This window comes from Haematobia irritans, chromosome 4 (assembly GCF_050003625.1).
Source record: "Haematobia irritans isolate KBUSLIRL chromosome 4, ASM5000362v1, whole genome shotgun sequence".
NCBI classification, from domain to species: domain Eukaryota; kingdom Metazoa; phylum Arthropoda; class Insecta; order Diptera; family Muscidae; genus Haematobia; species Haematobia irritans.
The window spans coordinates 8,017,331-8,038,438 of NC_134400.1; the positions used below are offsets into that span (position 1 = coordinate 8,017,331).

Sequence of the window (21,108 nt, forward strand, 5' to 3'; positions counted from 1 at the left end):
GCATGATGAAATCAGAGAGGTAGTTTGGTAAGGAGATTTTGGTTCTAAATAGCGAGATTTCGTGTCTAGTGCGAACGTAGTATTAAACTCAGTCCATCCTAGTGTTGGGAATTTTGATTACTTTTGACTACTCGTTACTACTCTATACCATGGCTGAATAAAGAGGTTGAATCGCGATTACAAAAACAAAAAATTCAATATGTTGTTTATAATTTTAAGAAGTCAAAATCAGGTGATAAAAGAATCGTATGGCATTGGTTAAAGTGGCAATTATTTATTCTTTCAATTGTTCAAATAATTCAAATCCAGAGTTCAAATATAATTGCGTCACCTATGAGTGATTGTGAAGTGGATAATTTATCTGAGGAACGCCGATACGAGACAAATAAGACTATAATACCCACCAAAGTTAAGAATGGAAGTCAGTCAAGTGGCTGTTCGCCAAATATTAAAAAAACAGTTCATGATGCGTAGTATTTTGGGCCTGTATAATGTTATCAAGATACTAAAGTCATATTCGAACAATTCTCCAGCAATGAATGCGTGAGTTGTTTTAGATGCATTTGCTATGCAGTGTCATTTGGATTTTGACATCTTAAAATTTTGTCGAAGTAAAAAAATTGTAATCATATGGGCCCATGATTTAACCTTCTTGTTCAGCCATGCTCTATACTTTTGAATTGAGTACTCGTTACTTTAATAAAAATTATGTAATGCGTTTTACAGACTATAAGTTATTCCGGACGGAATGTCGGTGTTTGTAAAGAATCTTACAGTGTGTCGGATCGATACGACTTGTCGGCGATGACTAAATAATCGGTAAATGTGTTATCGATCCCATAAACATGCAGCAGTATCGATTATGCCTTCGGACTTAACTTATAATGTGTATAATGTTAGGAAGTTTTAAGATACCTTGCCATCGGTATTACCACAACCCAAGTAGTACGATTGTGGATGACAGTCTTTTGTAGAAGTTGCTACGCAATCCATGGTGGAGGGTACATAAGATTCGGCCTGGCCGAACTTACGGCCGTATATACTTGTTTACCTATTATATTTTCAGTTTCAATCAATTTTTTAATTTGATTGTATTGAAGATATTGAGTACTCAAAAAATTAGTCAGTACTTGTAATCAAATACTCGTTACTTTCCCAACACTAGTCCATCAGTCCATCCCGAAGGGTTGTTATAGTTGCATACAATTTTTCAACAAGAGTTCAAAAGTGTATTTGTTTTAAATTAAAATTGGAAATCATCTAAATTGTTTGAGTAAATTATGGCTGTACGATTCGATGCGCTCAAGACAAAGCAGCAACTATTCCACGTTTCCATAAGTTTGGGCGTAATTTTAATATGTATGACTTATATGCAATATCGAAGAAACTGGACCGTTTTGGGAAGCTTTTGGGATTCATTGATAATTCCAATTGTATTCATCGGAGAAATGCTAAAAGTAATCTTATGTTTCTATTATGGCCGACTAGAAGATTCCTCATTAACACAGAAGCAAAAACAAAGAAAGGCTTCCTATTTTACACCAAAAGATTTGACGTATGGTTTGGTATTGCAATTCATCTGTACGATGCTTTACTTTTTCATTTGTATCATTTTGGGAGCTCCGGTACTGCAAAGCTATGAACAAACATTTGTACTATCTCTATTGTTGACATTATTGTCAGTTTCGCCAACGGTGTTTCTTCTGGGAGGTGGAGGAGCCCTACAAGTTTGTTTCTGCGAAAAGCCAGATTTCTTGACAAAAACTGAGGAAACTGCTCTGCATCTTTTTAAATATAATGCTTTGGGGGGCATTCTAGGGGCTTGGGGCGGCTCCATTGTTTCCCCATTAGATTGGGATCGAGAATGGCAGACATATCCTATACCGAATGTGGTTGGTGCTTTAATGGGAAGTGCTATTCTCAACATAGGTATGTTAAATTTAATATTCTTCGACTTCTCTAATTCTGTTTTTTTGCAGTTGCATGCACCCGTGTTTTGTATGCCACATTCAAGGTGTATATCAGCAAAAAGAGGTCGTAAAGAAAAGAGGTCGTAAAGAAAAGAGGCAATTATTCGTTTCATCAAAACCCCATATATATATTTTTTGAACCTCTAGTCATTTTTATATGCATTTAAATGTATATCTTTACCAAAAGTGGGATCCTCCAAAAAGAACATAGCACAACGTTTGGAAAATGATATCAACAATGGACGATAATTAGAATATTTGTGTCATTACAACATATCCTTGTATATGAAGGTCTGTATATCTCTTAGTCCAAACCATATAATTCAGCTAATCGACTTGACTACAAATAAAAAAAGCCTACCACTGATTAAAATGTAGCAATTGTGTGGATCTTTTTTGTAACATGAGTTTTTAGACTAACATCAATATTCGATATCTTTCCAAATAAATAATCTGCAGTTTATCTTTTTAACGGTATAAATTTATTGCGATAAACTAAAAACAAAAACATAATACAATATGTATCTATTTAGATGTACTTTTAGCTAATAATAAGATTTCTAAGCTTTATTGGATATTAAGAAAGTCTCATCTTCCAAAAAACACCTTTGACCCACATATATTTCATTTGGTTCCCAAAAGTCGTCATCGTCATCCTCCCCAAAAGGCATATGGCATTCTGTTGTTCTATTATTTGCAGCATTCCAAACGTGTACATACTGCGGAAATTTATTGTAGAATTGATCGATATTCCAAAGAGCTTGTTGCTCTTTGTCCAAATAATTTTTGAATTGTTTAACTTCATCTGTTTGTACAGGGCATGATTTCTTTTCGAACACGTTTTTAAGTTGAATAAAATGTTGTCCATAAGCTTGACGCTGCATTGAATTCTGTACAATAGCCGCTGTCCAGCAGAGTGCTATTGTTGTATGTGTTTGATATGAAGCCACAATATTATTAAATTCTTCTGTCGTTAGACTGGGATTGAAAAATACTGTTTCATGTTTGGCCAGGAAACTATACATTTCTGACATTTTTGGAATGTTTGCTTCTGAATATTTTACGTTTTGCGATTCTATTGGCATATGAGAAAGACGAGATGTTAGAAGGTATTGCGGTAAGGGATTATCATTGGCTGTTTCCGATTCAATAAGACGACATTGGAAACTGGCATTTGTTGAAGGTTTAAGGCACTTATCTAGAAAAATATTTAAAATAAAAAAATACAGGTTTGCGTTTCGCAAAAAATATTTTACAAACCTCCAAGAAGTCCCGAGGACATTTCCATTTGATTTATCCCTGCAAATAAAAATAGAATATATTTAGGAAATAATTGTTACTATTTCTTATGGGACTTACAATACAATTTATCAGTATTGAGTTTATATTTTTGGCAGTACAAAGAAAATGAATTGATGTACAACTCTGACATAAGAGCATGATGTATTTTGTTTTCATTGCGAACATCAATATTTATACCCAATTCTCCTGTTGTGGCATTACTTAAGACGCAAGTTACATCCGATTGAAGGCCTTCGTGTACTTTTAATTTCCAATTGTGACGCACTAAACGATATTTTAAATTACCACTTTTTCCTTCCGAAGAAAATCCATAATAGAAAAGAAGACGCAATGTAAACTCGCCCTTCTCATAGGGAGCCTGAATCCAAGCAGTAACAACACTCCCCTCTTGGGCTTTAAGGGCTCCCTCTTTTTTCGACTTGAACAATCTTACAACGTGCTGTTGACGAATTTCTTTATCCTTAATCAATTTTTCATTTGATAAATCTTTAATAGCTGTAAAGAAATGATAAACAGAAATCCCTCTTGAACTAGATAGTTAAGATATATAACATAAACTTACAACTTAATAAAGATAAAGGAATAGCAATATCCTTATCTTGTAATGCCAGCCAACGAGGATTGTCACATCCAACAAGAATTTCCTGTATAGGCTTGTTGCTGTCATTTCTAAAGGATATATTTACTGGTACAATTTCTCCGGCTAGTAAGTCGGAAGGAATTGCTGAAAAGCTAATATTCAAGGAGGGTAAAGTGGGAATGACACGTATATTTAGCTTTTGATCAAATGCTGGAGATTTATTGCCAGTTTGACGTAGAATTTGTGTTTCAAATTGCAACGATCCCAATATGGAATAAATGGGTTCTGCTTGAGAGGCCACTTCGGCTACCATACCCACAATAGTAAAACGGCCTGTTAATTTTGGAGTCAATTTAAAATACAACGTTTGCGAAGCTTTCTCATCCAGCATTACCGATTGTGGTGCCCCACATTTAACAGCAGCCGAGATGGCTGCACTGTCTTCAAATAAGTAAAAAAAAAAATATTAAAAAAAAAAAAACTTTAGTAATTTCTAAGAAAAACTTACTCAGGTTTTCCCCCAATGATTCAAATAAGCATATATTACTTAATTCCTCATCATTGTCCAATTTTAAACGCCACAACAATTCAACATTTTTAAGTATTATACCACAACGTATTGTATTGGCAATAGTTACAGCCAATTCAATTGGTTCTAAATAAATAAAAAAAAATAACAAATATTTTGCATATTTTAATGGAATATATCAGGATCTTACCCCCTTGAATTGCAATAGGATTATCAATTGTTGGATTCTCTTTTGTAAATAAACTTCTTGAAGGCTTAAAAACCTGTGGTTTGTTGGCAGCTGAAGCAGTAGTGACAATCATTTCTTCAAGTTTGTGCCAAATTGGTTCATCGCTGAGATCAGTCTAATCAATGCAGAAAAATTGAAAATATTCATTCTGATATGTAAATATATTTTCATCATAAATATAATATGGCTCTTACATTTATATCAATATTGGCGGCTGGCATATATTGCGCTGTACTGGTAATAGGAGGTGATAACGTCAATATTTTAATAGAGTCCTGAACAATTTGTGGCAAAGCATGAGGCAGTAAACCCATTTCCGGATGGCGTTTGATATATTCCTAAACACATCATAGATAAGACAAATATTTGTGAAATTGTGACATAAGCATTATAAAAGAATGTTATGCAGATTTAAGTTTTTTAATTAAACAAAAATGATGTTCACCATAACTTAAATTTGGAAAATCTCCAGTACAGTAGTATGATTGGTAGATAATAATTCCGAATTGCATTCAAATATAATATAAATAAGTTTATATACATATAAAATATATAGGATTTGTTTAATTAAAATATCGATACGAAATAAACGAAAACCTAGCATACATACGTTTTGTGTCTGGATAAACTCTTTTAGGAAGCTCAGTTGCTGATGTTCATTTTGCAAACTTCCTGGCCGTAATAAATGGGCAAATGAACGACTAGCTTCTTCAAGTTTCTTTAACATATAGGCCTGTTTGGCCATTGTATATTGGATATGATCTTCAGCCAAACTCCAACCTTTATGCTCGAAAACTTGATAGGCCTGTGCATAACAACGATAAGCATGTTTTCTTTGGCCGGCTCTTGAATACCGATTGCCCGATAGTATAATCTGAAATGCATATGTACGATACATGGCTGGTGAACAGGCTAAAAAGCAATAGGCCGCTTGCTCCAAGAATAATGCTGATCGTAAATCGGATTCTTCACTAGTCATTCGAATTAATTGTTTCGCTGCTTCGTTATACAATCGGGCAGTTTTCAAACATTCCACACTTAATAGTGTGGCCCGAGTGGCAAATTGCTGTAGCCTAAAAAAAAATTATTTATATGGAATATATATAGCTGGAATATGGCGTATGAGGACATACTTGCATGTATTCAAATAACACACTATGGCATCCTCCATGTAATCATAGGTTTTACGATTTGCTGTACCCAACATAAAAGCAGATAAAGCAGCCATTTCTAAAGCACCAGCATAATATTGCCAAGCTGAGTCGGCATTAAAATCTCTTTTAGCTTGGTGATAGGCTTGAAAAGCCATATTGTAATGACCAAACATGAAATATAAATCGCCCAATTTGCGAGTTTGCAATTCGGCAGATTCGTGGGTATATCTAAATTAGTTCAAGCATGAGAATAAATAAAATGAATTAATTTATGAGAATAAATTAAATCATTTCTGTTTGTACTTACATTACAGCATTTTGATTACTAGCACTAGCCCCAGGTTTGGTAACGAACCAACGCTTTGTAGCACTCAATAGTGACTTACTTACACCTTTCTTATTGGTAACCTATTAGAAGGAAAATTCATTATGTAAATTTTTATATATGTTATATACATACGGCCTCATTTAATATGCCCACAAGATGTTCAATATAGGGTATTAAAGCTCTCACTGCATAGTCCTGAACAAAATGTCTAACATTTTCTACATCCATGGCATTTAAACACTGGCCATGGGGTGCATCAAAATCACCTATCCACACATTTGGATTTATAGTTTGCGAAATGCTTTCACTGCTAATCGAAAATTTCGAATTCTACATATGAGTTAAATATTAATGATTAAATTCAATGTCTTTGAAAAAAATATATATGTAGATGAACTTACTATAGCCTCTGTGGCATTCTCTTGTACCGGACTCAATGGATGCAAAATATTAGGTATATCACTAGCCTCATTTTGTGTTATAGCATCAGTCAACAATGACATTTGCATAGGTGGCATTGAAATACCTGATACACTGTCCTGAGGAGTCTTATCACCAACACTGCCTCCACTTTGATTGTCGCTATTTTTGGGTTGCCTTTTTAAAAACGATGTCCAATAGTCTGGAACTTCACCCGAGGTCACATTTACGTCGAGTGAATTTATTTGTATGAGGAAACATTTAGAACCACCAAAAGTAGACTTTAACAATTCGTAGCCCTGTTGAGCTTTCGATAAGTCCCCTTGAGTTCCTTCATGCAGGACTACATAACTATTGAGCACATCGGACGAGTGGAACCATTTCGGTAGTTTCTGGGGTGTAACGCTTTGCATCTGATGTACACGTTGAGATAACTTGTGAGCAGTTTCTACAATATTAGGATCACCACTGGACAAAACGATAAGACAGCTGAGAAGATTACGGGTAAACTCATGGTCCGCTGTATATTGTACAGTCAAAAAGGTTTCACGCCAATTTTCAAACCAGGGCTCCGATGTAGGCAATTCCAAAGAGATATCTCCTGAAGAAACTTGGAATATTTATCAAAGCCTATTGTGACAAAAAAATAACTTACCTAAATGTATAATTTTCGTTTTATCATTAAAAACGTTGGTGGATTCGTTTAGCATTTTCCTTGCTAAAACTGTTTGTGGTGGCCTCCAATCTATGTCACAAAAATTTAATCGTAGTCCCCGCATGGAAACGCTTGTACCCGAAGCGTCACGGAAATGTGCTAAATAAAAATATAATATAGTTCAAATTTGGAAACAAATTTTATTAAGATACCTTCATTCTGCAATTTCGCAAAAGGCATCAGTAATTCTGCAAAGGACAGATTATTTCGATGACACACTTCATCTGCATAGCTACTACTGAGTACGCCTATTAATGGTGAGAAAATATTCTGAATTATATCTCGAGAATTATAGTTTTGTCCAGTTAAATGGATCATTTTGCAGAGTTTCAAATTTTTCTTCAATAAACAAAAATGTTTAGGTATTAACAAATGTAAACTGGACAAACAGCTGTTTATTTTATTCGTTTAGTGTTGCCACACGCAAGAGAAAAGGGGTGGAATTATTTGTCCCATCTAAACAGCTGTTTATCAAGGTCCATTTAGGATTAATGACAAGCATGAGACGACAATTGAAGGTACCCAATAAACACAAGCATTGGAGAAATGCGTATATTCAATACGCTTTCAAACATTTTTTCAAAGAATTAGCTCAGAATTCAATTTGAGAAATTGTTGAGAAAATCGCGTTCTCAACAAAAAACAGACATTACCGCAGAGTTCCTCGATCTGGCCACAAGCTGAAGTACCAGAGCGTATAACATAAAAATGGATGAAATCACAATAAACTGTTACAACAACAACAACAGACATTACCCTCAACAGTAGAATTCAACACGTTAGCAACAACTTTTCAAAATAAATTTAATTTTAATGTTTCAAACCCATTGGAAAATTTATTGATGGCAAGCAATATGCAAGGTCATTTGAACTAATGTTGAAGGTGGGATTCACTATCAAATTGATATGGCGTTACCTACGAAAACTGCTCATTCTTGTGTTTGTGGGGTAACGACCAAGGCATATTAATTAAAGGTAAAGTCATGCAATCAGGTGACTAATATCGACATTCATCTTGTCAAAGTCTTTGTTTACGTTTAGTAGGTTTGTTTACATTCTTTGTGTACATAAATATTGCTTTTATTTACATTGTGTTGTTTGTATGGGTTTAGTTTTATTAAACTTTTCGCCTACGTGTTATAGACTGTGGAGAAAAATAAAAGAGCTTTCTTGAAAAACTGTTAAATATAATTATCTAAATTTACAACAACAATACAACAACACTACACATACACAAAATGTCAACTTAAGTGACCTGTCATTTCAGTTTGACTTTCTAAATATCATGGGGTGTACACACGTTTGATCGTGACTTTACCTTTAATTAATATGCCTTGGGTAACGACGAAGGGCAAATCTCAAATGTTCTTATTATGCGTCGTCCAGACTATAAGGTTTCCGGGCGGAATGTCTGTGTTTGTAAGAATCTTACATTGTGGCCAATCGATAAGAATTGTTGGCGATAACTAAATAATCGGCAAATGCGTTATCGATCTCATAAACATGCAGTAGTATCGATTATTGTAGAAAATCTTACAAAAACTTTAAAAAAAATATTTTGCAAAAACTTATTTCTTCAGAAAGTTTTGTCGAAATTTTATTTCGAAAATTTTGCCAAAATTTTATATCTATAGAAAATTTTGCCAAAATTTTATTTCTATAGAAAATTTTGTCAAAATTTTATTTCTATAGAAAATTTTGTCAAAATTTCATTTCTATAGAAAATTTTGTCAAAATTTCATTTCTACGGAAAATTTTATCAATTTTTTTTCTTTTGGATTTTTTTTTCAACATTTTATTTCTATAGAAAATTTCGTTACATTTTTTTATAGAAAAATTTTTCAATATTTTTTTGTATGGAAAAAATTTTCAATATTTTTTTTATAAAAAATTTTTTCAATATTTTTTTCTATAGAAAATTTTGTCAATATTACATTTCTATAGAAAATTTTGTAAAAATTTTATTTCTGTAGAAAATTTTGTTAAAATTTCATTTCCGTAGAAATTTTTTTCAAATTTTTTTTTATTTTTTTTAGAAAATTTTGTCAAACTTTTATTTCTATAGAAAATTTTGTCAAAATTTTATTTCTGTAGAAAATTTTGTCAAAAATTTACTTTTATAGAAAATTTTATCAAAATTTTATTTCTATAGAAAATTTTGTCAACATTTATTTTCTATAGAAAATTTTACAAAATTTTATTTGTCAAAATTTCACTTCTATAGAAAATCTACAAATCTACTGAAACCATCAAGATTTATGCCAAAATTTAATTTGAAAATATATTGGACATAATGTGAACTCAATTCCTTGGCATTTGCAAACAAATCTGTGATATATTTTTAATTAACCGTATTTGTCATGGAAATTTTAATTTAATTCACCTCATTATTATACATAAATACTACACCAAGACCGCAACATTGAAAAATATTTTATATATACATCACTGTTCGTCATTGTTATCAACAGTTCAAATAACATTAAGTTTTGAGTGTATTATTATTTATCTGTAATCTTCTTTTACCCATAGACGATTCTCATATTTGTTTTGCTATGGATTTTCTTTATACGTTTATCATTCACCATTGTCCACCAGGTGTTAGAATAAGACAACAATAGTTCTACGTCTTAACAAATATACATTCGCCCCTTTTTCATTGTACGACCAAAACGAAGAAGACTCAACAAAAAAAATTTACTTATTTTTGGAACAGAAAGAGATTTTCCACGTATTTATATTGCAATAACGTTTATTTTGTGATTTGTTCATTCCTTAAACTAACAAAATGAGTGACGATGATAGAGATATAGATATTGAAAGTGATGTAAGTGAAGGTCATGAGTATTACAAGGCAAGGCTTTTCTGGTTAACCAAGCAACTAAAATAACATTCTCAGGGCAATATTAATATTTGTTCCTTCAGCAATACAATAAAACATAATTCCATCTACCATTGACATTTTAGGATGATAATGATTCGGATGCAGGATTACCTCAGCGTCATACGAATACCCAAAACTTTACTCAAGAAGAGAAGAGGGCGCATCATAATGCTCTGGAAAGAAAACGTCGTGACCATATTAAGGAGAGCTTTACAAGTTTGCGCGAAGCAGTACCCTCTTTAAAGGGCGAAAAGGTAAATCGCTGGATATATCTTCAAATGCCTTATAATAATATATTTTTCCATGTACCAGGCAAGTAGGGCTCAGATTTTGAAGAAGACCACTGAATGCATACAAATAATGAGACGCAAGATACAAGCTAATCAAAAAGATGTTGAAGATATTAAAAAACAAAATGCTGTATTGGAAGCACAGAGTAAATACCAAAGATAACAAAAATATTGACACTAATTCCTGTTGTTATCGATATCGTTTATGTGACTACAAATACGTAAGAATCTAGAATTTCCAATATATAATCCTAGATCGTTACACTTACAAGATAAAATATAATTTAGATGTCGATAATGCGGTGAAAATAACAGGAATAGCCAACATAAAAACATTGTTTGAAATTAAGCTTTTTCTATATTTTATTTATCTTTCTTCCAGTTCGAATGTTGGAATGTGCCAAGAACGGCTATGTAATTGATCCCACAGAGTATCAGCAGTTAACCAGTGCTGACCAAACACTTCATGATAGTTCTGATGGCGATGAACAGGACTTTAGTCGCCGAAGTAAAAAAATGAAAACTTCATATCAGACTTAGACGAATTGGTAAAATGTTAACAGAGTTCTGAGAAATTCCATAATGCAATTGCCAAGTCAGTTTGTATATACTGTTTGTGGAAATAATTTTAAAACAGATAACAGTTATTTACATACGATGTCTAGGTTTTCCAAAAGCTATTTCTGATTTATTTTTGGGGAAAATGTGAACCAATTCTCTAGCATTAAGGATGGTAATTATAAGCACTTTTAAATATTAGATTTTAATGAAGCACTACAAATTTGACTTAGTTGTACCTTTTTATAAATGTTTAATAAAAGCGTTGGCCGAGATCATTTTTAATCTTCTAGATTCTTAACAAACGATACGCATGTTTCTGTCTAATATATCTTATTTACTTTTCATATCCTACTTTATTTTCAAAACAATATACAATATGAGAAATACAAACAGAACAAATAAGAACATATAACACATATGACGGCTACCGCCATTTTTCGCCAGTCTTACTACACGTCCCATTGTGTTGCCCAGAAAGCCCTGTGTTCTATCCATGTCATCATCTATTCCACGTAACAGTTTATCTTGATATCTGACTTCATTGCCAATATCTATTGTAAGCGATTTTAATGCTCCAATTTTCTGTTTTAGTTCTTCAGCAGCACGCTCATTTTCCTCTTCCAAGACATCGTGGTTCGCGGGTCCGGAGCTCTGATTTAAAGGCTGATAGGGATAATTGTTGCGTCTCATGTTTGCCGTTGATTTCGCCACGATTGTGATGTTTTGCTTCGACTTCTACAAAGTTATAAACAATTGTTGTGACGTTCAGCGCTATATACATATGTGACACGTACTACCTTGATTACAATTTAGTTTCTTTTCTATACAAAAATGTATGTGGATCCAAACTTTTGCTTTCTTTTCAGATTTCCTAAAATGCCCAGAATAGTTTTATATAGACAAGACTGTTTATTAATATTAGGAAATTTTCTACACATTAAATAAATAAATTTATCTTTGTTGTTGTTGTTCATTTGGACTTCTGACAGTAATGGCCAGTATTGTTGGGAGAGTAACGAGTATTTGATTACTAGTACTCGTTACCAGAGATAACCTAACTAATAGATGGCCCGTCGCTCTCCGACCAGAAAATGTTGAAGAAGCCCAAATGAATTTTCTGACATTTCGTATTGTATTTTTAGGTAAGTACTATGTTCGCTTTTCGCGTTGAAATTTTCGTGGTTACTTTATTAAAACAGTTCAATATAAAGCAGACAAATTAACACAATTGATGCGTAGTTTCTTGTTCCTCTAGATTTCGGCAAGACTTTACAGGAATAAGTTTGTTTTCATTTATAATTTTGATTATTTAAGGAAAAGTAATCCCGAAAATAAAGTAGTTTTCAACTCGAAAACCGAACATAGTACCTACCCTTTCGTAAAGAGAACATTTGCTCAAAATTAAATTTTGTAGTTTCGCGGTTTTATGCGCTTTACAGACTATCAGTTATTCCGGACGGTATGTCGGTGTTTGTAACGAATCTTACAGTGTGTCGGATCGATACGACGTGTCGGCGATGACTAAATAATCGGCAAATGTGTTATCGATCCCATAAACATGCAGCAGAGTCGATTATGCCTTCGGACTTAACTTATAATGTGCACAATATATGAGATATATTCGACACGAGCACTGTCGTCCGGAATAACTGATAGTCTGTAAAGCGCATTACAGAGTATCAGTTATTCCGGACGACAGTGCTCGTGTCGACAACCATGGCTCATCTATGTATTATAAGGTCTATGAGAAGAGCCGACAATAAACGCCGTCATTTATTTTCATAGGCATCAACAATGTTTTTGTATGAGACAGGGTGATTCATAGATTTTATAAACTACCTTAAAATAACAAGCCATAGACCAATTAAAATAGAGACATACCTTGACAATTCACCATGGTTTTGTTTATTTGCAGCGCGCAGTCATTCCACTCAATTCATAGACCAATTAAAATAGAGACATATCTTGACAATTCACCATGGTCACAGTCAAGTGACTCAATTTCTTTTTGGAAAACGAGAATTACCGTAAAAAATCAGTCAATTTGCATTACAAAAGGTTGTGGACGTATAGAATTTTATATGCTGTTACAATATTTGGTGTTTCATCAAGAAAACAAATTAAAGCCAAATTAAAAAATCACTCAATTGCAGACGTACAAGAGCCCTCTACTGTGTGCAGACAAACTACAGCGCTGTGAATTCACTTGAGATGTCTATACCTTCCTTGGTCTATGTATTTTATTTAAAATCGCATTATCGCGCTACAACAGTCATTTATTCACTGTTTCTTTTCTTTAATAATTCATTTTAAAGGAAATAAACCTTTTAAATTATTGTTTTGGATAATTCCCCACCAAGTCATAATAAAATTTTCCAAAAAAAGTTATGATTTTATTATGTTTCTACAGATTTTAGCGGCTAAATTCGAACATAATACCCGAAAACTCTGTCAGAATCAAACATAAAAATCAAATATAATAACCAGAGAACTCTGTAAGAAATTGTTTTACATTAACAGGAACATATTCCCGTTATTTATTCCTTCCGACTGCCCAGTTCGTTTCTGTGAACAACACATATCAGCGTATATCACCAAGAATAGGATTAGAACTCTGGGTTATTAATCTTTTCGTGATTACGTACAGTCCTCAATCAAGACATTGAACGTTTCGCTTCCAAGTTGTATACAAAAATATGTCCTTGAGCTTTTTGCAAGTGTTTAGTATAGGTAATTTTTTCGGAACACTCGAAATTATTGTTAGCGTTAAGGCTAGAAACATTATAAAATACATGTTTTGTTCCTCCCAGTATTTTATAAAAACAAAAATAAAATGTTCTAAGTTAAATAAATTTATTTTGAAAATTGTTCATACATGTATTAAATATAAATAAATAATATAGTAATTACGTTATATAATAACAAATCTTAAAATAGTTTTTGCAGTTGATCTTGCTACTCGTATTGTTGGACACAATTCATGTTACTATTCCATCTGAAAAAGAGAGGGGAAATCTTAAAATATTTACAGAAAACTGAACCGGGTACAGTTAATTGAAATTGAAATTCAGTTGGCCGTTCTTATCTATCGTCAATATGTCATAAAACATATTTTCATACAAATAATGAAACATTAATATGTAATTGATATGATTTGAAAAATTCGGAATTGGAACAATCATCATTAGAAAATATTTTGCAAATTAGTTTTTTTGTTTTTATATTTACCATTAAGATGAAATCATTAACCATGAAGAATCCAAGGATTCCGTACGTATGTCGTATAGGAAATCGGTAGGATATCTTATCTCAACCAAATTGGAAAAGAACAAGCACCAAACCTGAAAATGGAAACTCGTTAGATGTTTCTAAGCTTATAAAACGTCCACAAATAATAATTATATCAGTTTAAATATAAGTACAGCATGGTTTTTTTAATTGGGTTCGTCTCAGTAGAGGGACCCTGAGATGGGATGGATATCATCACTTGTAAAATTCAATTTGTCTTTGTAATCACTTTTCGTTTTTACTAACCTTGAAAGTAACTTTTCCAAGACAGGATCTATCGAAACAACTGGATGCTCTGGGCAAGGATAAAGGTATATTGATAATGGGAAGAATACAAAAAGCAACTGAAAATTAAAAAATAAAAAACATTAATGACTTCTTCACGTTTTATTATTCACTTTTATTTTATTTTAGAAAACAAGTTTCAGTTCGTAAGTTTTGTTACATGGTGTCACTTCAAATGAACTATACTAATAATAAAACATCATAAACATAAAATAGAATTTATATATATAAATACATTAAGATATACCTTGTGCTAATTGCATATTATTCCATATTGGAAGTCCATCAACGCCAAAAGAGGAGAAAACTGCAAACAAAAATAAATGTGTTACTACTTAAGCAAAAATGTTTTAATTAAAAATTAAAAAAAAAAAATCAGAATCCTTTTGGTTTAATTTGAGTATGTAATCAGCAATGATTTTATTATGAATAAGAATATCATCACATAAAAAATAATAAAAAAAAATGACAAATATCCACTCACCATTTGTTGTAAAATATGTGCGACTCTTTGTAATACGAAGTATAATCCCCTAAAAAATAAAAGCCTATTAGATATATATTTTTTTTTAATATAAAAACCTATACTAATAATTGTCTCAGTTTAATTATAAGTACAGCATGGTTTTTTAATTGGGTTCGTCTCAGTAGAGGGACCCTGAGATGGGTTAGATATCATCACTCTATAAACATTTAAATTTAATATGATTAAATGTACTAACCTTTATAATTGTTGAATTGACCGACAGGATGAAATCTGAAAATATATGAATAATGTTCAAATTCCAGGTCTCTTTTGAAAATGTATTATAAGGTTTGTTCAAATCAGTTTTTATATATATTGCAGCATGGTTTTTATAAAAGGGTTCGACTCAGTAGAGGGACCCTGAGATGGGTTAAAGATCATCATTTTAAAAAATTTCGTTACGAATTTCCATATATAAATACTAACCTTCAAAATGATAGAATATAGCATGGAAAAATTTCAATCTGAAAAGTAGAAATTGATAATTAAATATTTGTGAAGGTATAAAGGCAATAGCATTTATACCTTCACAAAAAAAAAATTTCCGCATACGCCAAAATCGTAAATTGATTCGGGGTATCTAAAAAAAGATAAATAAAATTGAACGTTAAAATTCTTCACTTAGTACATATACGATTTCTTTCAGTAGAAGAGATTTCAGTTGATAAATTTAGTTACATGGAGTTTTGTTCAAATGAACTATACTAATAATAAAACATCATCAACATAAAATAGAATTTAAATAAAACTCAAAGTACCTTATATCGTGCATTTATCATACTCCGCATTTTTAGCACCACATCAAAGCCCCCAAAGAAAATCTAAAAAATAGAATACGCTTAGTTAATTACAGAAATATTAGGTAGTCAAATTAAAATTTGGGAAATGAAATTCAGAATCCTTTTGGTTTAATTTGAATATGTAATCAGCAATAATTTTATTATTATGATTAGGAATATCATCATTTTTAATATATTTATTTATTTTATATATTTATTTCTTTTTATGTATGCTAATAAATAATTGCTATGTCCACTTACCATTTATTTTAAACAATTGAAACAATTCGTTCTACTTGTAATGCGAATATGGATATCCTAAAAATAGAGAGTCGTTAGATATTTCTAAAAATGTAAAACATTAAAGTTATCTAAGTGATTCAGTTTAAGTATAGCTACAGCATAGTTTTTTTTTTTTTAATTGGGTTCGACTCAGTAGAGGGACCCTGAGATGGGTTAAATTCATCATTCGATATCAATATTTATAAAAATTTTACATTACATTTACTAACCTTAATGGACGCTATTAATCTAAATTAGCTTATGTTTTAGAAATATTGCCAGAAAGAAATCTGTAAAAAAATACTAATTATTTAAATATTTGCTCTAATTTAAAATTTTTATTTTATGAATTGTTCAAATCAGTTAGCATATTTAACAGCATGGTTTTTTATAAAAGGGTTCGACTCAGTAGAGGGACCCTGAGATGGGATAAATATCATCATTTAATAAAATTCAATTTAAATTGTATGTAATGACTTTTAGTATTTACTAACCTTGAAAATAAATAAACTGCATGATTTTCATCATTCATTAAAACACAATAAAAAACCCAACATCTTAATTCTCCTGGCAATGCCAAAGAAGTATACATGGAAGCTGGGATGAATACCTTAGGCAACTGAAATCTGCAGAAAAATAAAACGTATGTTAATTGCCAAAGAAAAAAATTAAATTAAGAATTTCAAAAAACAAGTCAGAATCCTTTTGGTTTAATTTGAGTGTGTGATCAGCAATGATTTTATTATGATTAAGAATATCATCATATACATATAGAAAAAGTTATTACAATTTCTACTAACCATTTGTTGAAAATACATTTGGCTCCAGACAGTAGCGTTACAAAAACACCTAAAAATGAAAACTCTTTAGATATTTGTCAAAATATATAAAAAATATATGCTATATTAAATATGAAATTCAGTTGGCCGTTCTTATCTATCAGCAATTTGTTTTAGAACACAGCTATATACAATAATTTAAATTATTGTACAATGCCCATGTTATATAAATTCGGAATTGGAACAATCATCAGTCAGAATTTCTATTTAATTAAATTTTTTTTATGTTTTATATTTACCCTTAAGTTAGTTGTATTCGAAGTAAATAAAAATCGCATTCGCCAAACTGGTATTTGGTATATCACTCTGGAAATGTTCACACTTAGCTAAACAGGCTAGACATTGAATGGCATCTAAAATGATATATATAATACCACATTTTTAATATTTCTCTTGTTTTGTATATAGATATATAGTTCAGACACCAATTTCAGTTAACAATTTTAGTTACATGGGATTTTATTCAAATGAACTATACTAATAATATAACATCACGAACTTAAAATAGCTTTTATAGAACAAAAAAAACAAAGACTTACTTTGTCCAATTGTTAGTAAAATATTCCACATTGCCAGCACATCAAGGCCAAATGGGAACACTAGAAAATAAAACGATGAAAGTAATTATTTAAAGATGCATAATGATTTTAGACTATACATATATTTTTTTTTTTTTTTGAAAATTCAGAATCCTTTTGGTTTAATTTGAATTTGTGATCAGCATTGGATAATTCAGATTAACAATTTCATCCTATATAAAATATACATAATACAATTATAAATCCACTTACCATGTTCTATATAAACATTAGAAATGGGATAAACACCAGTCATCTGAAAAAAAAAAATGTAAGAGTCCACATTACTTATTTGCTCGTAGCGTTTTTTCTATTTCATTGCACATACAAATTTCAGTTTATAAATTTAGTTACATGGCTCTTTTTCAAATGAACTATACTAATAATAAAACATCATGTATACAGAATTATGCTTTTATACCTCATATACATTAGGCTCGAAATCGATTAAAAGTGGATTTGAAATCCATTTTTTATAGGACAAATTACAGTTTAAATCTTGTTAAAGTGGATTTTGGAATTGTAATGTGAATGAGGTATTAGAAATGAAAATAATGAACATACCTTGTACTGTCTTTGAATAACATATCCCATTACAAGCGGATCAACAACGCCAAGGAATCTGGAAAAGTAAATGCTTATAGTTAATTGCAAGCTCAAAAGACTTTAAAGTAAAATTTTGGTTTAATATCAGAATCCTTTTGGTTTAATTTGAATGTGTAATCAGCAATGATATTGTTCTGATTAAGAATATCATCATGCATACAAAATTGTACATAATTCATACTACATGTGTACACTCACCATTGTATTTTTATTTTCGATTCTCCACTTACAAGTACTAAATTCTGAAAAGAGGAATGAATATACTATTAGATAGTTCTAAAAATATTGAATTATTTATTTTATTTGCTTCAGTTTATGTGTAAATACAGCATGGGTATTTTAATTGGGTTCGTCTCAGTAGAGGGACCCTGAGATGGGTTGAATATCATCATTCAATACTAAATCTTTTAATAGTCTTATGACATATACTAACCTTGCTATCAGTACTGCATTAGATCAAATTGGAGTTACCATACGATATTTGGAATCTGTAATGAAATTAATAATGGTAAAATAAGAGACCTCTTTTGTCAATATACTTATATACTAAAAGTTACTAAAGTCAGTTAGTGAAATTGACAGCATGGTATTTATGAAAGGGTTCGACTCAGTAGAGGGACCCTGAGATGGGCTAAAAATCATCATTTTAAAAGTTCTTTGACTCTATAAGGACTATTTGCTAACCTTGTTTATAATGCAATCGTATATCCATTATAGATGCAATCACAGACATTTTTTTGGCCAAAATTCTCCTCCTCTGCAAAAAATAAAATTGTAAATTTATTGCTAATAGTATACATATATATATATATTTAATTAAGCCAATTTGTTAATAGCTTAGTTTTCAGAATCCTTTTGGTTTAATTTGAATGTGTATTCATCAAAGAAGTCATTCAGAGTTAATGTTTCATCAGGCAGTTTGTAATTTGTCACTATGAGTTGCATATTAAAAAAGGATATATTTAATTTTTATATTGCCAAATTTTGTTTGGTATAGCCTCAATAGTTGGAATGAGTTCAATGTTTTACTCTTGCTAAATACTAATAAGAAACATACCCCCATTTCTAATGTTGCATTTCCAGTGACAAAAGATATTTCTATCACAAATTACAAATATATAACTTACCTATATAGACAGAGATGACATCAAAGAACTCTCCATCTGAAATATAACATAAAAATATATTCGAATTATTTAAAGACCAATTAAATTAACGGTATATCCGCCCTCGTTGCTGGCAGACACATTAAATCTAATATTCATTGCATACCCCCATTTGGAGTATGCATATTTCCCGAAAAACTTGGAAAATACCAACTCCAAAGGGCTCAACATTAACAGTATAATGCAAATACAGCCGTCGAAAAGAAAATGGTCCAAATTGTTATTTATTTCAGAATTCAAACACTAAACTGGAAGCAATGGTGGCATGCATATTCTGCCGCAATTTCAATTTTAAATAGCAAAATATTTGCATTGTTAGAAATGCTTTCAAAAATGAGATTTCATTGTAATGGCGATGCAGATAGAATACAGGTAGAGGGAACAAAGTGCACAATTTCAACTTACTATTCTTTTGTTATATTATTCCGCAAACAGGAATTAAGGTTATGTTCAACATTGTCAGAGAGTTCCAAGCTATCAGAATCCAGGCCGAAAAGTAAACCAGAGAATTTTAAACACGTGGATTTCTTCACTTATCGATTTCGTTCGATAATAATCGCATTCACTCATAATCGATGGAACCTGACATCCGTTGGCCTATTTAAAATCGGTGTATGCGTGTAAACATAACCATAGCGATAGGCGAAAGGCGAACAATTTTTCAGAGACGAACAAATACAACAACCTTGTCGGCAAAATTTCATCTGAACTTCTTTCCGAATGATTTTTCAATACTTAAATTATAATGTAGTGTTTTCGGGGAACATAGTACTTACCTATACATTTGAAATACCGAATTATGCTCTGTTCTTATTATAAGTTTTTCCGGAAGGAATGTCTGTGTTTGCGCCGTCCAGACCATAAGTTTTTCCGGACGGAATGTCTGTATGTAAAGAATCTTACAATGTGTCCGAACGCTATGAATTACCCGACATATGTAAAATATCGATAAATGTATTATCGATCCTATAAACAAGCAGCAATATCGATTATGTCTTCGAGCATAACTTATAGTGTAGCCAATATTTTGGATATGTCCGACACGAACACTGTCGTCCGGCGCATTATGCGCTTTACAGACTATCAGTTATTCCGGACGGAATGTCGGTGTTTGTAAAGAATCTTACAGTGTATCGGATCGATACGACTTGTCGGCGATGACTAAATAATCGGTAAATGCGTTATCGATCCCATAAACATGCAGCAGTATCGATTATACCTTCGGACTTAACTTATAATGTGCACAATTATGGGATACGTTCGACACGAGCACTGTCGTCCGGAATAACTGATAGTCTGTAAAGCGCATTATGCGCCTTTCAGAAATGTTTGTGTTTGTAAGGAATCTTATAATGTGGTTGCAGGCGATAACAAAAATATCGCTAAATGTGTTGTCGATCAGTATCGATTATGCCTTCTTATAGTGTGAACGTAATTTGCTGTGTACCAATATCTGGGATATGTCACGAAAAGTTGGGATATATCTCGTCCAGATTAACATATAATATCCCTGCCAGCATTTCAAAGTTCCATTTCATCTTCATCGCTACCACAGACTCGTAAATGTCACTACAACCATCCTACTGTGATGGGGGGCAGCATATCATAAAGTACAAAATGTACTTCATACATGTATTTTGCCATCACTACTTTTACAAAAGCCATTTTATTTTTTGTGAAACGCCAAGCGCAACCAGCTTGTTATATTTTATTTAAATAAAACCGAAAATAAAGTTCTGAAAACATAGATTTTACGCTTAAAATTGTGAAAGGTATATTGGTGAACAATTTTTGATT

At 31.7% G+C, this 21,108-nt stretch overlaps 4 protein-coding genes and 3 non-coding genes across 8 annotated transcripts; 2 read left to right on the plus strand and 5 right to left on the minus strand.

The window, feature by feature from the left end:
• Positions 1-1,159: 1,159 nt before the first annotated feature.
• Positions 1,160-2,347, plus strand: PIG-F (phosphatidylinositol glycan anchor biosynthesis class F). The gene is made up of 2 exons (XM_075303506.1): positions 1,160-1,929; positions 1,980-2,347. The coding sequence occupies exons 1-2, from the start codon at positions 1,281-1,283 to the stop codon at positions 2,039-2,041; spliced, it is 711 nt and encodes a 236-aa protein (XP_075159621.1). The 5' UTR covers positions 1,160-1,280; the 3' UTR covers positions 2,042-2,347.
• Positions 2,348-2,429: 82 nt separating this feature from the next.
• On the minus strand, positions 2,430-7,630 carry l(3)76BDm (trafficking protein particle complex subunit 8 homolog l(3)76BDm). Its single transcript, XM_075303504.1, has 14 exons — positions 7,380-7,630; positions 7,168-7,326; positions 6,494-7,113; positions 6,225-6,422; positions 6,072-6,172; positions 5,744-5,992; positions 5,221-5,683; positions 4,805-4,948; positions 4,572-4,725; positions 4,361-4,507; positions 3,835-4,293; positions 3,330-3,767; positions 3,231-3,269; positions 2,430-3,168 (listed from the first exon to the last, which is right to left on the minus strand). The coding sequence occupies exons 1-14, from the start codon at positions 7,543-7,545 to the stop codon at positions 2,531-2,533; spliced, it is 3,975 nt and encodes a 1,324-aa protein (XP_075159619.1). The 5' UTR covers positions 7,546-7,630; the 3' UTR covers positions 2,430-2,530.
• Positions 7,631-9,885: 2,255 nt separating this feature from the next.
• Max (MYC associated factor X) lies at positions 9,886-11,267 on the plus strand. Of its 2 annotated transcripts, none has more exons than XM_075303939.1 (4): positions 9,886-10,081; positions 10,195-10,365; positions 10,424-10,547; positions 10,784-11,267. In XM_075303939.1, the coding sequence occupies exons 1-4, from the start codon at positions 10,016-10,018 to the stop codon at positions 10,939-10,941; spliced, it is 519 nt and encodes a 172-aa protein (XP_075160054.1). In that variant the 5' UTR covers positions 9,886-10,015; the 3' UTR covers positions 10,942-11,267. The 2 variants fall into 2 exon arrangements, with proteins under 2 accessions (XP_075160054.1, XP_075160055.1); XM_075303940.1 differs by having other exon boundaries at positions 9,889-10,054.
• An 8-nt stretch (positions 11,268-11,275) lies between these two features.
• Positions 11,276-11,964, minus strand: Bet1 (blocked early in transport 1). Its single transcript, XM_075303941.1, has 2 exons — positions 11,760-11,964; positions 11,276-11,697 (listed from the first exon to the last, which is right to left on the minus strand). Exon 2 carries the CDS (start codon positions 11,650-11,652, stop codon positions 11,311-11,313), a length of 342 nt encoding a protein of 113 aa, XP_075160056.1. The 5' UTR covers positions 11,653-11,697; positions 11,760-11,964; the 3' UTR covers positions 11,276-11,310.
• Positions 11,965-16,811: 4,847 nt separating this feature from the next.
• LOC142237335 (small nucleolar RNA Me28S-Cm3227) lies at positions 16,812-16,892 on the minus strand. The gene has a single exon (XR_012722469.1). It is a non-coding gene; the product is annotated as a small nucleolar RNA Me28S-Cm3227 (small nucleolar RNA).
• A 747-nt stretch (positions 16,893-17,639) lies between these two features.
• LOC142237334 (small nucleolar RNA Me28S-Cm3227) lies at positions 17,640-17,720 on the minus strand. The gene has a single exon (XR_012722468.1). It is a non-coding gene; the product is annotated as a small nucleolar RNA Me28S-Cm3227 (small nucleolar RNA).
• A 503-nt stretch (positions 17,721-18,223) lies between these two features.
• LOC142237333 (small nucleolar RNA Me28S-Cm3227) lies at positions 18,224-18,305 on the minus strand. Its single transcript, XR_012722467.1, has one exon. It is a non-coding gene; the product is annotated as a small nucleolar RNA Me28S-Cm3227 (small nucleolar RNA).
• Between the last annotated feature and the right edge of the window lie 2,803 nt (positions 18,306-21,108).

What these genes read in the sequence shown, in the direction of transcription:
- PIG-F (XM_075303506.1), top strand. Translation starts at nt 1,281, where the DNA reads ATGGCTGTACGATTCGATGCGCTCAAGACAAAGCAGCAACTATTCCAC. An exon ending in AAGTGCTATTCTCAACATAG is followed by an intron (nt 1,930 to 1,979) that starts GTATGTTAAATT and finishes GTTTTTTTGCAG; the next exon opens with TTGCATGCACCCGTGTTTTG.
- Max (XM_075303939.1), top strand. Translation starts at nt 10,016, where the DNA reads ATGAGTGACGATGATAGAGATATAGATATTGAAAGTGATGTAAGTGAA. An exon ending in AAGGTCATGAGTATTACAAG is followed by an intron (nt 10,082 to 10,194) that starts GCAAGGCTTTTC and finishes TTGACATTTTAG; the next exon opens with GATGATAATGATTCGGATGC. An exon ending in TGCTGTATTGGAAGCACAGA is followed by an intron (nt 10,548 to 10,783) that starts GTAAATACCAAA and finishes TCTTTCTTCCAG; the next exon opens with TTCGAATGTTGGAATGTGCC.
- Bet1 (XM_075303941.1), bottom strand. Translation starts at nt 11,652, where the DNA reads ATGAGACGCAACAATTATCCCTATCAGCCTTTAAATCAGAGCTCCGGA.